Source organism: Tyto alba, unplaced genomic scaffold (assembly GCF_018691265.1).
Source record: "Tyto alba isolate M040663 unplaced genomic scaffold, T.alba_DEE_v4.0 Super-Scaffold_28, whole genome shotgun sequence".
Classification (NCBI taxonomy): Eukaryota; Metazoa; Chordata; class Aves; order Strigiformes; family Tytonidae; genus Tyto; species Tyto alba.
This window is the reverse complement of record NW_024881302.1, coordinates 4,733,346-4,747,144: the sequence shown is the minus strand read 5'-3', so window position 1 is coordinate 4,747,144 and position 13,799 is coordinate 4,733,346. Positions and strand designations below refer to the sequence as shown.

Genomic DNA, 13,799 nt, shown 5'->3' with positions numbered 1-13,799 from the left:
CGTGAGCAGCTGACAGGCAACGCCCAGCGATGCTGCTTCAACTGCAGGGGAACCGAACTGCAGATCTCCTGCAGCTTTGGCCCTGCTGATGGCTGCTGAGATGCTCAGCTGGAAAAGGGACGCTGCTCTGCAGCTTTGACTGACAGGAGGAGGCTCTCGCAGTGCAGGTCAGCTTCTGAGCCAGCTTCCTGCCAACTGTAGCCACAGCGGAGCGAGCTGATGCACGGATGCTCTGCATGCAAGCAGTACATCCACCCTGCTCCAAATCTTGCCCCAGGCAACAGCTCTAACTCGGGGAGAGCGCTGGGGAACTGTGCAAGGACTCTCTCAACTCCAGGTCTGGCAGTGTTGACAACCTACCAGCTTTCGCCTTGACGCTTGGCTTTCTCCCTCGCCCTTTGCCTTTTGACACAGGCTCCTCTGACCCCAGTGCAGCTCCTTCTTTTCCTTCTCCAGTGTCTTTGCTGGATTTACGGCTTCGACGCTTGGTGCTGGGCACCAAAAGAGCCGGGGAAGGCTCAGCACCTGCAAAAGGTCAAAGAGATGGTCAAATGCAGTCAAATAGCACATAAAACAGATACAGTACAGGAAATGTATCTCTACCAATTCTGCAATAGGGACTGGGCCTTTTTCACTATGGGTTATATCTCACCCCAGCTCTGCATGTCCATAACTGATGGTGCAATCTTAGTGACCTTAGTGAAGGTCTGTGAACTCCTCCCAAAATCTCAGAGGCAGGTGGCCTGAAACTCCCTACATTTCCAAGTGGGAAGTGTCATGCAAAAAACTGAACAGCAAGACTCACACTGGATCTTGTAGTCAGGTGGGAGAAGCCGAATGTGAGACAGCGGGATACGTCCCGTGTCCCCGTCATCAAACTCTACTGTGATGAGATCACCATCCTCCTCCAGATCCAGGGCTCCTGTGGGTCGGGGAGCAGAAGATGGGCTTAGGGACAAACATCAGAGTACAAACCCCTTATCAGAGAAGTGGGGACATGGGGGAAGACAGGGATCCTAAACCAGCTCCAAAGCATCCTATCTCCTTTCCTAGGCTGTGCTACGCTTGCTCTGCAACGGAAAGTCCCTGATAATACTAAACCAGAACACCCAGTGTAAAATTTCCCAGTCAGCAGCATTGCTCCAGAACATAACAACCATTCCAGTTTGACTTCCCACCTCTTTCCCCTTTTTCCCTCTGTTCCTGCAGAAATTCACTTCTCTATTTTCACTGCAATATTTTTTTTTCTTGACCTGCATTTTTAACTGTTTTCAGCAATCACAAGCTGCTGCTTTTCACCTTCTCTCCAAGAGAAATAAGCTGTGTTCCCACTCTCTCTTCTTGCATCAGCATCACTGGTCTGTAACTCATAAGTAATTCTGTCCTTATACACACGTAGTGTGACCAAGAGTCCAAAAGCAAGAACAGCCATAGTAGAATGGCTTTTTAATGGGACCAGATGGGGGAGCTGAAGTGTCAGAGGCAAAGCTGTAAGCGTGCAGATGACTTAGAATCCACCACAACCTCAGAAATCTTTGGTGCCTTTTTGAAGTGTGTTGAATTCCCCTGATATTTTAAGCTCCTAAGTTGCTCAGACCTCTTCCTATGAGAGCACATCTCCTCGAACCAACAGGATGTTACTAAACTGAATTGGGCATGACCCACAGGAGAGGAACAGGCCAGGCTCTGACCTCCAGAACACTCACAGCAGACCTCAGGGCTTCCCCAGACAAGCCTGACATCCTTCAGGACACGTAGGACTGAGACATCCCTGGTTCACAGCACAGAGCAGCCAGGGTGGCCTTACCTCGGACAACTGTCCCGGGGTAGAGGCAGCGGTACTGCTGGCTCCAGTAGGCTGCAATCCTCGTGCCCTCGGGCAGGAATCGCACTGAAGGTGGTTTCACATCAATTATCTGCTCGGGGCAAGAGGAAGGCAATTACTGACGTTCTTGGCACCAGCACAGACCAGCCCACCACACTTGGCATGTAGTAAAGCAGCTCTGGAGAAGGCAAGGGATAGTTTCCCTGCTGGGAAATGGCCTCCTGTCTGCTCACAGGGCAGCATGAAGGACTATCCTTGCTGGCATACAGCCTAGTGCCCACTGCCAGTGGGGGAGCTCAGCCAAGAGGCAGCGACCCACAACAAGGGGAGCTCTGCCCAGACTGGCCACAGAGGCAGGACCAGGGTATCCCTGTAGCTCCATCTGGGGGAGGAGGCGGCTTCCAGTTAGCCTTCTCCACCCCAAAACAGGGTTCAGGCATCAAGGACAGGCCCCTTTGCCCTCACATACCGCTTCCTGCAAGAGCTGCTCCAGGCAGTAAATGTGGGGACGGTTTCCCCTCTCGCCTTCCACCACCACACGGTATCTGAAATACAAAGTCCTGGTCAGACACGGCACATGGAAGGCATCACCTCATCAGCTAACACCTCTCTCTGAGCCCTACCACCAGCTTATTTGAGAGCATTTAATGAGAGGTAAACGGATTTTCCTCAGCACTGGTAAACCAGAGTGAAGTCTCCTTCCCTCCCTGCCAGACTCTGTCAGTCTCTCTCCAGCCAGCTCTACACAACCCCCAAATCGATCCCTGCATCAGCTACGCAGCTACGCCCCCATTCACGAGCAGAGCCCGAGTGGATTTGGTAGCCCCTCAACTCACATGTCTGGTGAATGCACTGTCTTGACATGCCCGGCATAGAGCAGCTTGTCATCCATGGGGATGAGGACACGCAAACCGTCTTTCAGCTCATCCTTGTCAATTATGCAGGAGCGGGGAGCTGTGAGGTGTTGGAGCAAGATGGGGATTAGAGAGCACCATACGTGAAAAAGCAACAGCGAGGGGAGAAGGAAACCTCATACTTCCAGCATCACCCTAGGAAAAGGCCAGTAAGCCCTCTGCAGAGAGGGCTTGCTCTCTCTGGCTAGCTCCTGGCACAGGAAAATTTTGCCCTCTTGGTAATAATAAAAGTTCCCCCTCTTCGTAATAATAGACCAGTAAATGAAAATAGGGCAGCTCAGAGACTGGTCTTCATCTAGATGTCACAGTGGGCCACTCTGATAAGGCTTGGTTTTGGCAAGCCAAATTGACTGGAAAAGTGGTATCTCCACTCCAAGGACTCATGGCTTTGGATGAGGAATGTGTGAAAGCAGCACAGTCCCCTTCTGAGCAGCCCTGGGAAACTTGTCCAGGAACTCTACCTGTACAATCAGCCCCCTGGCCCCTCCTGCCCTCACCTGGTGTGGGTGGTCGCTCGACCAGCATGCTCAGTGGGATGTTCTCATCCTCTGAGAAGCTGCTGTCTTGGTTGGGTTCAAAATCCTCCTCTGCTGCCATGCTCTCCATGAGCTTGCTGACAGCTCCTCCTTTCCCTCGGTTCTGTAGGAGAGCAAGCAGCACGTCAGCTGGATGACAACAGGCAACAGTCTGATCCCATCTCACCTTCCTCCAGCAACAAATAACCTAAGGATATTGAGACAAATTTGTCTCCATCCTCAAAAATGTTAATCACACAGAGTTAAGTGGGTGTACCCAAACTTGCTTGTTGGTTGAACAAAGACCTTTATTTTTCTGGGCTTATCCCCAAGCATCACTGACACCTGACCAGAAGCTATTTCACACATCCTAGCCACAGCTCACTCATGGAGGTAAGCAGAGATCTGTGGAGCAACAGCTGTAGCTGTAGCTTTGTGCTGCATTCACCATCTCTCTGCACCGTGTTCCTGAGACACTGTCTCAGGCAGCAGACGCTGTTCCTATTTCTTCTCAAAGCCCCACAATCTGTTTCTTGCTGTTACACACAGACCATCATAAGCATTACACTCGGAAAACACGTGAGAAGATGCAGTATTGGGTGTTATGAGAGAAGACAGGCTACAGCAATGGAGCAGAAGCCAGTTGTGACCTGGCTCACCCAGTGCTGAGCAAAGCAACTCCATCCCCATTTCCTTGGTCTTTGCTATCCATGAAGGCTCTCCCTCCACCCCATGGCAGCCTTGGAGAAAATCCTTCCTGCTCATTAATTTGGGCGATGACGGCAAAGCAACGCCAGATGGTAGCAGCAGGTACCACCTGATAAGTCTTCCCTGGATTTTAGGCTTCTCAAACGAGCATTTTGCCTGTAACACATCCAGCAAAACCTACATGTCTGTTTTCCCTCCCTCACACTGCAGCAGTCGAGGAAAAGAGCAGGGCTCTGCCAGCCACCCTCCAGTTCACCCAGACTAGAACCAGCCCCTCACCTCTTTTTTCACCTCCTTGGCTTTCACCTTGGCTTTGCTCTTCTTGGTGGAACTCAGGGCATTTGCCAGGCTGACACGAACATCAGATGGGGAGCTAGGGATGCCAGGAGGAGACATGGACGAGGAGGAAGAGCAGCAGGGTGTTTCTTTACCCTTCTTCCGCTGCTAAAAATAAGAAGAAAATACTGCCAATCAGTAAAGAGAAGATTGGTAAAGATCTGGGACCAGGGAGATGGGAAAGGTGGAGCAAAGCAGGTTGTGTACAGGTAGAATGACGTTCAGCCAGCAGTTGGTTCACTGACTGCACCACGTCCCACACCTCCCAGCTCTGCTTTCAGACTTCACACGTTTGGGGAAGAGCTTTTCATTACCCTGGAGAGCAATTTCTGCCCATCAAACCTTCCCCCAAAAGAGCTCCAGGAAGATCCCAGCTGGCCTCATGTCACAACTAACTAGTCTAACTCTCCCCACAATCAGCGCTTCTCCATAACACTGCCACGGACTGAACTAGAGCCAGAGGGAGCTGACCTTGCAGCCAAGATGAAGAGCCAGCAACCCAGAGACCACTACCACCACCAGCCAGGGACAGCCCTCAGAAGAAACCACATAAAAAGTAAAGAGCCTTAAAGGCCAGCATGGGGGCCACAGCCCAGCAAACAGATAAGGTCATGAAAAGAGAGGGTGAGAGATTTCACAGATGTTTTAATGCAGGACTGTCCACTCTGGCCAAACCAAGGAGGATGGATTTGGGACAAGGTGGGTGACAAAAGTAACCTGCCCTGTTGAAACACAACAGGCTTTTTACTCCCTGTGAGTCAGATGCAAGCCTGACAGATCCTCCAGGTATATGTGGGGCTGGCAGGGGTGACAAGGGGCAGCCAAACAGCACTGGGACACCTGCTGAGACTCAACTCTCCTCTGCTGTAGCGGAGTTAAGCGCCCTCCCCTCACCCTCAGCTCCCAAGGGTCCCACACCAATTCTGCCAGCACATTCCTCACCTTGTTTAGCTCCTTCCTGTCCTTCCCCTTGCTGCTCTCCTTTTTGGGGCTCATGGGTGCCCCCTTGCCACAGCGCCCAGGCTTCGTGACAGGAGTGGAGCTGGCAGGCGCCGTGGGGGTCAGCATGGCCGAGGATGTGGTGGCGTCGTGGAGGAAGATCCGCTCGCTCCGGCGCCGGTTCCACAGGTCATCATCACTGGCCTCCAGCCCAAACTCAAAGCTCAAGTCCTTGGGGGACTTGAATTTCTTCAGCTTGCGGCCTTTCTCAGACCCAAGCTTGGCCTTGTCAGCGCTCCCAGATCCGGAGTCGAGGCTGCCGGGGGCCTGGCTTGGTGGGATGCTGCTTGCCTCCAGTGGCCCCTTCTTTCCTCGCAGAAGCCCTGAAGGCGATTTCTTCCTGATCTTGATCTCACTCTCTGAATCAGTGTATTCAAACTCTGTCCCTAGGTGCAAAAAAAAAGGATTTAACCATCAGTCAGAGCCCTAGGCTGAGCCAAGAGAAGCCACATCCCGTTGGAGGCTTTTGGGCTCCATGGAAGATGCCGTGTCTGTTCAGCAGATCCCTTGCTTGTTCCCCTTTCCAATCCCTGTATTCCTCAGATCTGCATTTCTGCCCCATAAAACACTGACTTCCCTGAAAGTAAGTCTTCCCTGCCCCAAACCAGAGCCCACACATTCACGTAGTGTGGGTCAGTATGTTCCCTGAGTCCACTTTCTCCCCTCTCCCACATAACCAAACCCTTCAGGGAAGTTCTTAAGAGAAAAGATACTCTAAACATTTGCCCCTCCACAAAACGTAGTTACTCAGCTGAAGCCAAGCACAAACCCCACAAGCTGAGCTTTCCTCCCCTCTCAGTGAGAGTCCGCTCCAGTTTCACCTTCGTTTCAGGAGAAAAATCTCTTTAACAAATTGAATAAACCCATATTTCAAGTTTATTTTTTCCCATTGGCCAACGGACACCACAGATCTTTTTATTGGGTCCAGTAATTGCCTTAAAGTCAAGAAAGGTAAACGATCTTTTATCCGTCGCAAATGGAATTCCCCTCACATTGGCCTCAGCATAATGGGCACAGCAGTACCCAGAGGCCTGAAATACTGCAGTAACGCCAAGATGTTCACCACCTTCAGTGTGTTCCCTGGAACCCGATAAAGGAGAGCAAGACCATATGTTTCCAGGGGCAGAAGGGAAACTGAGGCAGCACCTACACACTCAGCAACATGGGCAGGAGGTAGGTAAAGCACTGGGGCAGCACAGGCACTGTGCCATCAGAGGAATACAGTCAGCAAGGTCATGCAGTAAGTCTATGTTGGAACAAGAGACTGAGCCCAGATTTTCTATATCCATTTATTTCCCAGGGCACTGGCCCTCACTGGGGGGCACAGCACCCCTGAAGATGTGTACAAACATCAGCAGAACCTGGTTCTCCCTCTCCAAAAAACAGCATCAGCCAAAGGTCTCTCTTGTATCCTCCTGTGGATACCTCCTCTGCACACACATCTGCATTCAGACCAGCAAGGTCTGAAATCAGGCCTCACTTCATGCCAGGGAGGTTGGCAAAGCAGAAACTCTTCTCAAGCTCAACAGAGAATGGCTCCTGCTATGATAACCACTGCATGCAGCAGACCCTTGAGAAAAGACACAAGGGAACAAACAACATTCACATGGGAAAATTAAAACGTACGAGGCACAAGCAGAGAGAGCATCTTCTCTCAGTCCTCCTCTCTCAATTATGCTCACTTTCCCGGGTAAATTCAGTCTGCAGGAACCTGCTCTCATCTCCTCATACTCAAACCTCTTCCCCGAGACAGCCCCAGCATAAAAAGAGCAAGGCTGTCAAAATCAAAGCTGGCAAGGCTCAAAATGAAAAACCCATTGGAAATTACAACACTCCTTCTCTCTCACTGCCACATGAGGCAATTTCTAGATGCTTCCAGTTTCAAGGAGGGCAGGTTACAAGACAATAAATTCTTAACAGAGGCTGTTGGAACAAGTTGGCAAAAGCCTAATATAGCATGGAAACGGCGCTAAAACAAGCCAGGCTCCCAAGGAAGACATCATTTTCCATTCTGAAGCATGCTATAAATTCCATTATCACTTAATAAATATTAATAGAGAATTTATAAATGTAGCCCACATAGATCTGTCTGACCAGGAACGATGTCACCAATGGGCACTTGTGCAGCAGGGCACGGGGAGGAGAAGAAATGAAACTCCCAATTATGTGTAACACACTGAATCTGAGGCAGAGACGGGGACAGAAACACAGGGTCTGACACTGCAAACACATGAGCAGAGGAAGGAATGCTTATTTCAAGTCTCACTGGCCAGTTTCTATGAGGAAGTTGATGGGATGGGCTGATTGAAGGGGGTTTTCTTCTGCTCGGGTGTCTCTGCTTCTCTGAGGTATCTAAGATGAGCTGCATTTAGCACATGCTTCCTTCCCTAAAATGTAACAACACTTTACTGCCTTCAGCACTCTGTCCAAGGAGACACAGTATCCCATCGCTTGCCTCTAAAGCATGACTGTTAAGGATTTGTCAGGTGGGAAAAGAGGAAACTTTGAGAAGGCCACAGGCAACTGCCCCCAGGGAACACATGGCTGCAGCTGCTACGCCTGCCATACCTGTGACTGGTTCCTGCTTTCTTGCCAGGCGATTCCCCCTGCCTTCAGCACCAGGGCCAAGCAGCCAAAAGCAAAGAAAGGGCAAGACAGTGTCTGGGTAACAACTTGCTCTCTTGCAGCACAGCTGGGACCTCCTGAACCTTCCACTTTGTCCCCACGGCACTGACCCTCACCATGCAACTCACCCATCAGGCTCTGCCGCTCCTCCTTCTTCTTTGCCTTCTGCTTGGCCTCCAGCTGGATGATGGAAAGTGGAGGGGGAACGATGGGGCTGGGCATTGCACTGGCGGCAAACCTCGCTAGAAGGCCCAGACCGCTCTCGTCAAGAGCGGGCGATGAAAGCCTGTCGGTGCCGTCCGTCCCATAGTCCTCGGCTTCCTCCTCTTCCTCTTCGTCCTCCTCTTCGTCCTCCTCCGAGCTAGAATCTAGCACGTAGAAAAGAAGGAGCCCGTTACAAATCTCATGGAGTTGTGTGTCAGTCACACTTCCACCCCAAACCAGTAACTCTCCTGCTGCTCTATGCTCACCTAAGTAGCGATGAGCCACCCATGAGCTGAGCCAGAAGATGTTGGCCACAGACACACATGTGTCTTTGCAGCCATATAGGTGGTATCACCCTGCCTACCACCACCCCTGAAGGACACAGCAACACCAAGTACAGCAGAGAGGACCCATTCAAGGCGAGGGAGGGAAGAGCAGGGTGCTGGCAGATATTTGAAAAGGATGCCACGCACCCCTTCCCTGCAGCTTTCAGGAGGAATTAAAAGCTTAATTCCTTTGAAAATCCCAACCTCGGAGCTGTGGGATTCCCCTCCCACCCACCACCTCTTCCTCCATAACGAAATCCATTAGTGTAATCAGAATCAGAGATCAGCATGGAAGGGGAACACCGGAGATCAGCCTGCACCATGGCAGGAGGCAAGGAGGACACAGAGAGAAGGGGCAGGAGGCAAAAATGCAAAGGAGGGAAGGGAAATAATAATTTGAAAGCAATGGATTTGGAATGCGTAAGTGGGGAAAGTGTAGGTGGTGTTGGAGACAAGGAGGAGCGTTTAAACACTCTGCCTCAAAACTCTCCGCGCCTTTCATTTCCCTCTCTACAGCTCAGGCTAGGGAAGCCCAGCTCAGCACAGGCGGGAAGAGCTGCCCACAGCCAAAATCTAATTCTGGCAAAGAAATCAGCCTTGCTGCCTGCCTCAGCTGACACCCGCAGAGAGCAGTGGGCTGGGGTTTTCCTTTACGGTGTATATGCAGCAGGTATTTTGGGGGTAGATGCTGTGAGAGTGGCACCTCTCTCTTCCTACAGCACTTCCCAGGAGTCTGTCATCAGCTCAAAGGCAATTAATTTTAACAGCATCTTATCCAGTTAGTGCTACTAGTGTTAGATCACTACACAAATGCACATATACCACACACATACATATACACACGCATATATGAGCACATATACCTATAAATATATATCTATATTTTTAACACCAAAAGTGAGTCTGGAAAAGATCGCTCATTTCTCTTGAAATTGAGGGCTTAAGGAGGATCATCAAGGCTGATGGAAAATTTCTACCACCAGCAGGAGCCCTGCTCCCCCTGCCTGAGCCCACTCACCAGCTCCCCGCCAGCCGCTATCCCCACATCTGAAAGCCAGCCAAATGAGAAACCAGATCGCTTCAAAATGAGCTGGAATGAACATGAAAATCCTTTTCTTTTCACGTATGCCCTCTGGGATAGATAAAAATGTCCTCAACACTTGGTTGTTCAAAAAAACCCTCAACAATAACACAAGTGGGTTTTTTCCACTTTGGATTATTTTTCCATGACATTAAAAATAACAGGAATACTAGAAAACACTGTTCTCACTCTTACATTTTATCAACTGAAGTAATGGCTGACTTTTTTTTTTTTTTTTAAATAAGGAGAGTTCATCTCTGCAGCTACATCCTATAGTCACAGAATACTAATTTTTAACTGCATAAAAATCCCATCCCTGTTTCAGTTGCTCAGGCTGGTTCCTTGTGATATAAAAATGCTACTAAACCTACAGTCCTGCAGTAAGTACTAAGAAATCCACAGCCCTTCTCACTCCTTGCATAAAAACCACATGCAAAAAAAGAAAAAAATCCACAGCAAATTAGGGTCAGATTTCTTCCCCTACCAGAAAAGGGTGCACAACTACTGTTTTTCTACCACATTTTGCCAAAAAGAAAACAAATCCAGATGAACTCAGCTATTCTGAGATGTGGAAACCACCTGCCTAAAAAGCAGCAAAACCGTGCCTGAGTTCAATGAGACACCATGGGGTACTGAGACCCCCTCCACACATCATGCTTGGCTCCAAAATTCAGCAATTCTCAGCAAAACTATATAAAAAAAAAAGGGGGGGGGAAAACCCCCAAGTTGTATAGCCCCTCATGCCAGACCTAGAGAGTCGGCCAAACCGACAGTGGCTTGCTGAACAACTGGGGAGGAAAATAGGCAAAAAAAGGAAGAAGTTTGCAGGAAAATCCTTCCATGATCTGTCCCACACGAATACCCCGCAGCACCCTTGGCTCAGCAGCACCAACTGCCCAGGGGCTGTGCCAAGCACGGGCAGCACCGCTCCTTTGGGACTCAGACTCTGCACGTGCGAGGGCACAAAGGTGCCCGGCAGCTACGGTATTTCAAATGCACCAAGGTAAAGCTGATTTAAAAGCCAGGATGAAAGCGGCTATTACTCACGCTACAGAAAACATACGACACAGTAACATACCCAGCAGTTATTCTAACCTCTTTCAAATATACGGTGTCACACTACAGCAAGAAAACTGAAGATAGTCTCTTGTCAGCATTTTTACCAAAACACCTATATTTTTATCTGCATGAGATACAATTTTCAGCCTGAAAATAAACACATTTTAACACGTTCACAGCACAGATCTATCCTCCTCCACCTCTCATGGAGAGGGCAGATCTTGCTAACTCCACTCTACATACACATCACAATCCCTGCTCCTCTTCCTCCTGATTTTCCAAGGGAAAAAACCTAACAAACGAAACAAAAAGAACACATTTAGGGTTCTGCTCCAAACCCACGTACTTCTAAATTAAGTCCTCAAATTTACGGTCATGGTGGCAAATAAGCTGCTGGTGCTCTCTGTCCATCTGCACAGCTTCTTGGAGAGACTCATGATGCCTGTATTTAATGTGAAGGAGTTCTACTCCTACTGTACCCAAACTATGTGTAGGCTTAAAATGAAGCATGCACAGATGTCTTTACTCAATTGAAGCCTCAATTTTTTCTCCTGAAAGGTGATTTTTAGTTAACAATGGAGAAAAAGACATTTAAAATTTAATTTCTTCCTTCAACAGTAATTCTGCTAACACTGAGAAAGGGTAAGGGAAAAAATACTCAAAGTTAAAAACATCTTTTCTGACATTTTTAAGAGCATGTATATGTGCATATATATCCACACACACAACCACACGTGTACATACAACTCTACAGCCAAAACAAACAATACATTCATATTTAAATGCTACTGATGGCAGATAAGCTGGAGCCAAAGATTTTTTTTAAATTTTTACCTGCATTAAATTAAAACCCAAACCCAATTAAAGAAACTAAATTTTCTCATTGCTTTTAACAGCTAAACTGCTATGGTATTTTACTGTAGGAGAGCAGTAAATGAAGATTTGTTAATGATGAACAGAAACTGGTTAAGCAATTTGGTTTATAGAGACTGATGTAACAAAACGGATTGAGGGGGGGTGTGGAGAGGAAAGGCTTGGGAAGGGGGGAGTAAAAACACACACTTAAAAGAGTCATTTCACATTGTAAAAAAAATAGCATGATTTTCTCGTAACACCAAGCAAGCCTACAGCACACAAAGCAGGCTAAGTACAGGCAGACTTTAGACAGCTACTGGGTCATTGACATCTGATTTGTGTGATCTGTCCAAATTCTGGAGGTTACTTACTTTTGAATGTCCAATTTAAGACTGTATATTTTTTTTTTTTTCCAAACAAGCCAATTCTCACTGTTGGAAGACTTTTTCTTCCCCCCTTATGTGTTGTGCTGCTGACTCCAGAAGTACTTGTAAAATATTTAAAATATTACAACTATCACATGGGAATGACTGTGTAGGGGACCAGTTATCCCTCGCTGTTTTTTCTTCACTGGGGTAAAATCATCCTCCAAGCCAGGGAAAGGAGTATAAGGAAGAAAGTTCTCATTTCTCAAGGAAAACAGAGTATGGAGGAGGAGGAAGTATGGGTCTTCAGTCTCATAAAGTTCAAGGTATTACCTACCCTGATGGTTTCCACAAGTCCCATGTGGCTTTAGCCCACATTAGCAGTTTCCCCTCCATGGTCAATGGATGAAAAACCACAAGCTTTGCCTCCTATCAGAATGGCAATGTGGTGTTTGGTCTGTAAGAAAGCAGCACGTTCCTACCTCTTCCATCTCAAACCAGATGAAAGCAGGTCTTCCTGGAGCTACTCCTACCTCTGACATAGATATTGGCAGGGCCATGTCCCGGCAATTACCCTGATACAAGGACTGTCTGCACCATGGTCCTGAAACCTTTTAAGGACAGTGGCAGAGCCTTTGCAGGCAGCACCATGGCTCCTCATCTTAGACTCAACCGCAAATCCTTCTATTTGCTGGGTTAAGGGGTTCTCAAAAGAAGGTCTGCAAAGAGTAAAGCATTTCTGGAGTCCTCAAGCACATACACACAAGCAAATCTTCCATGCAAGATTCTTCCTGGACAGAGGAAAGTCGAAAGTGGACAGCAATCATCTTCAAAATTAAAATAACCAAGAGAACGCAAAGAGCTACGTGTCATTATTCACGGAGGTAACATCGAAACATCTGAGGCTGACAGATGACATAAAGAAAAGTTATTTTGCCTACCTACATAACAATGGTCAAGGTTCAGGTTCATGGCTAGTGACCCTCGCTGAGAAGTGTCTGCCCTACAACCAGCCAACCACTTTGCTTCTTTAGTGCAGCGTGAGAGCAAATGCAAGAGACCGACACAGACATTCAAAGCATCATGGATAGGGGCAGGGGTGAAAGGGTTGGTCAAGCAGCTGCAAGGAGAAAGCGAGCACTTCTAGAAAAGCTGAGGTTATTAATCGGTTTAGTATCAGGGAAAGCCATTAGAAACCCTATTACCCAAATATCCCTTCAAGTAATGCTTCTGAGAGAGAACCAAAAAAAAATCATTTGCAGAAAAAAATCAAAACTGTAACCAATAATCCCTCCCCGCCTCCCCATTCAAGCCCACCTCCCACCCCAGGAGGTTTGGCATCTTTGGTTTCCCCACCATTAAATGACACCCCAGAGGGATTTACAATGCATTTCCCCATTTGTTCCAGATTACCCAACCTCCTCCCATATCCCCTCCCCTCCCCAAACTTTATCCCATAAAACAGGGATTTTATTTTTTTTTTTTTTCTAAAGCAGACAGGTTACTTGAAAAATAGACAAAGCCAATTAGGGGTAAGTTACCTATCTGCTTACCTGGAGCAAAACCAAAAAGCAAACCCAAAAAACCCTTAAGAACTTGGCACTTAAAAGGGACTGATATCCTCAAAATTTCCAACAGCAGCAAAATAAACAAAAAAAAAAGACGCAGGAAGGAACAGGGAAGGGAAGAATGGAAGTCAATGCAGACTCTTCGTGGAAACGTGGCAATCTCACCCTTAGATAAAATCCACAATCCCCAGAACTTTTTCAGTTCTCTGAAGAAATGGGATTTTTTGGTGGTTTTTTGAAACATGTATTTCTCTCTTTTGGGTTTTCTTTGAAATGCATTGGTGGGTCCAGCCCAGAGCCACATTAAACCAAATCAACATTTGTACCTTTCTGCTGTGTTCGATAATTTTTTTTTTTTTTAGCTTAAATTATCTTTCTTTGGAGATCGGGTTTGGAGGGGAAAAAAACCAAACAGGTGC

The 13,799-nt window shown here is 47.8% G+C and overlaps 1 protein-coding gene across 5 annotated transcripts in view; it reads right to left on the bottom strand.

Annotated features, from left to right (window-relative positions):
• TNRC18 (trinucleotide repeat containing 18) overlaps nt 1–13,799 on the bottom strand; it is a 55,793-nt gene that overhangs the window by 4,126 nt on the left and 37,868 nt on the right. For 4 of the 5 annotated variants that reach the window (XM_042798285.1, XM_042798286.1, XM_042798289.1 and 1 more), the window contains 9 exons: nt 8,051–8,290; nt 5,241–5,683; nt 4,242–4,406; nt 3,237–3,378; nt 2,662–2,779; nt 2,295–2,370; nt 1,808–1,916; nt 806–922; nt 361–525 (listed from right to left, as the gene is read on the bottom strand). In XM_042798285.1, the coding sequence (XP_042654219.1) occupies nt 361–525; nt 806–922; nt 1,808–1,916; nt 2,295–2,370; nt 2,662–2,779; nt 3,237–3,378; nt 4,242–4,406; nt 5,241–5,683; nt 8,051–8,290 (1,575 nt within the window). The remainder of the gene's footprint in view (nt 1–360; nt 526–805; nt 923–1,807; nt 1,917–2,294; nt 2,371–2,661; nt 2,780–3,236; nt 3,379–4,241; nt 4,407–5,240; nt 5,684–8,050; nt 8,291–13,799) is intronic. The other variant, XM_042798288.1, reaches the window with a different exon arrangement.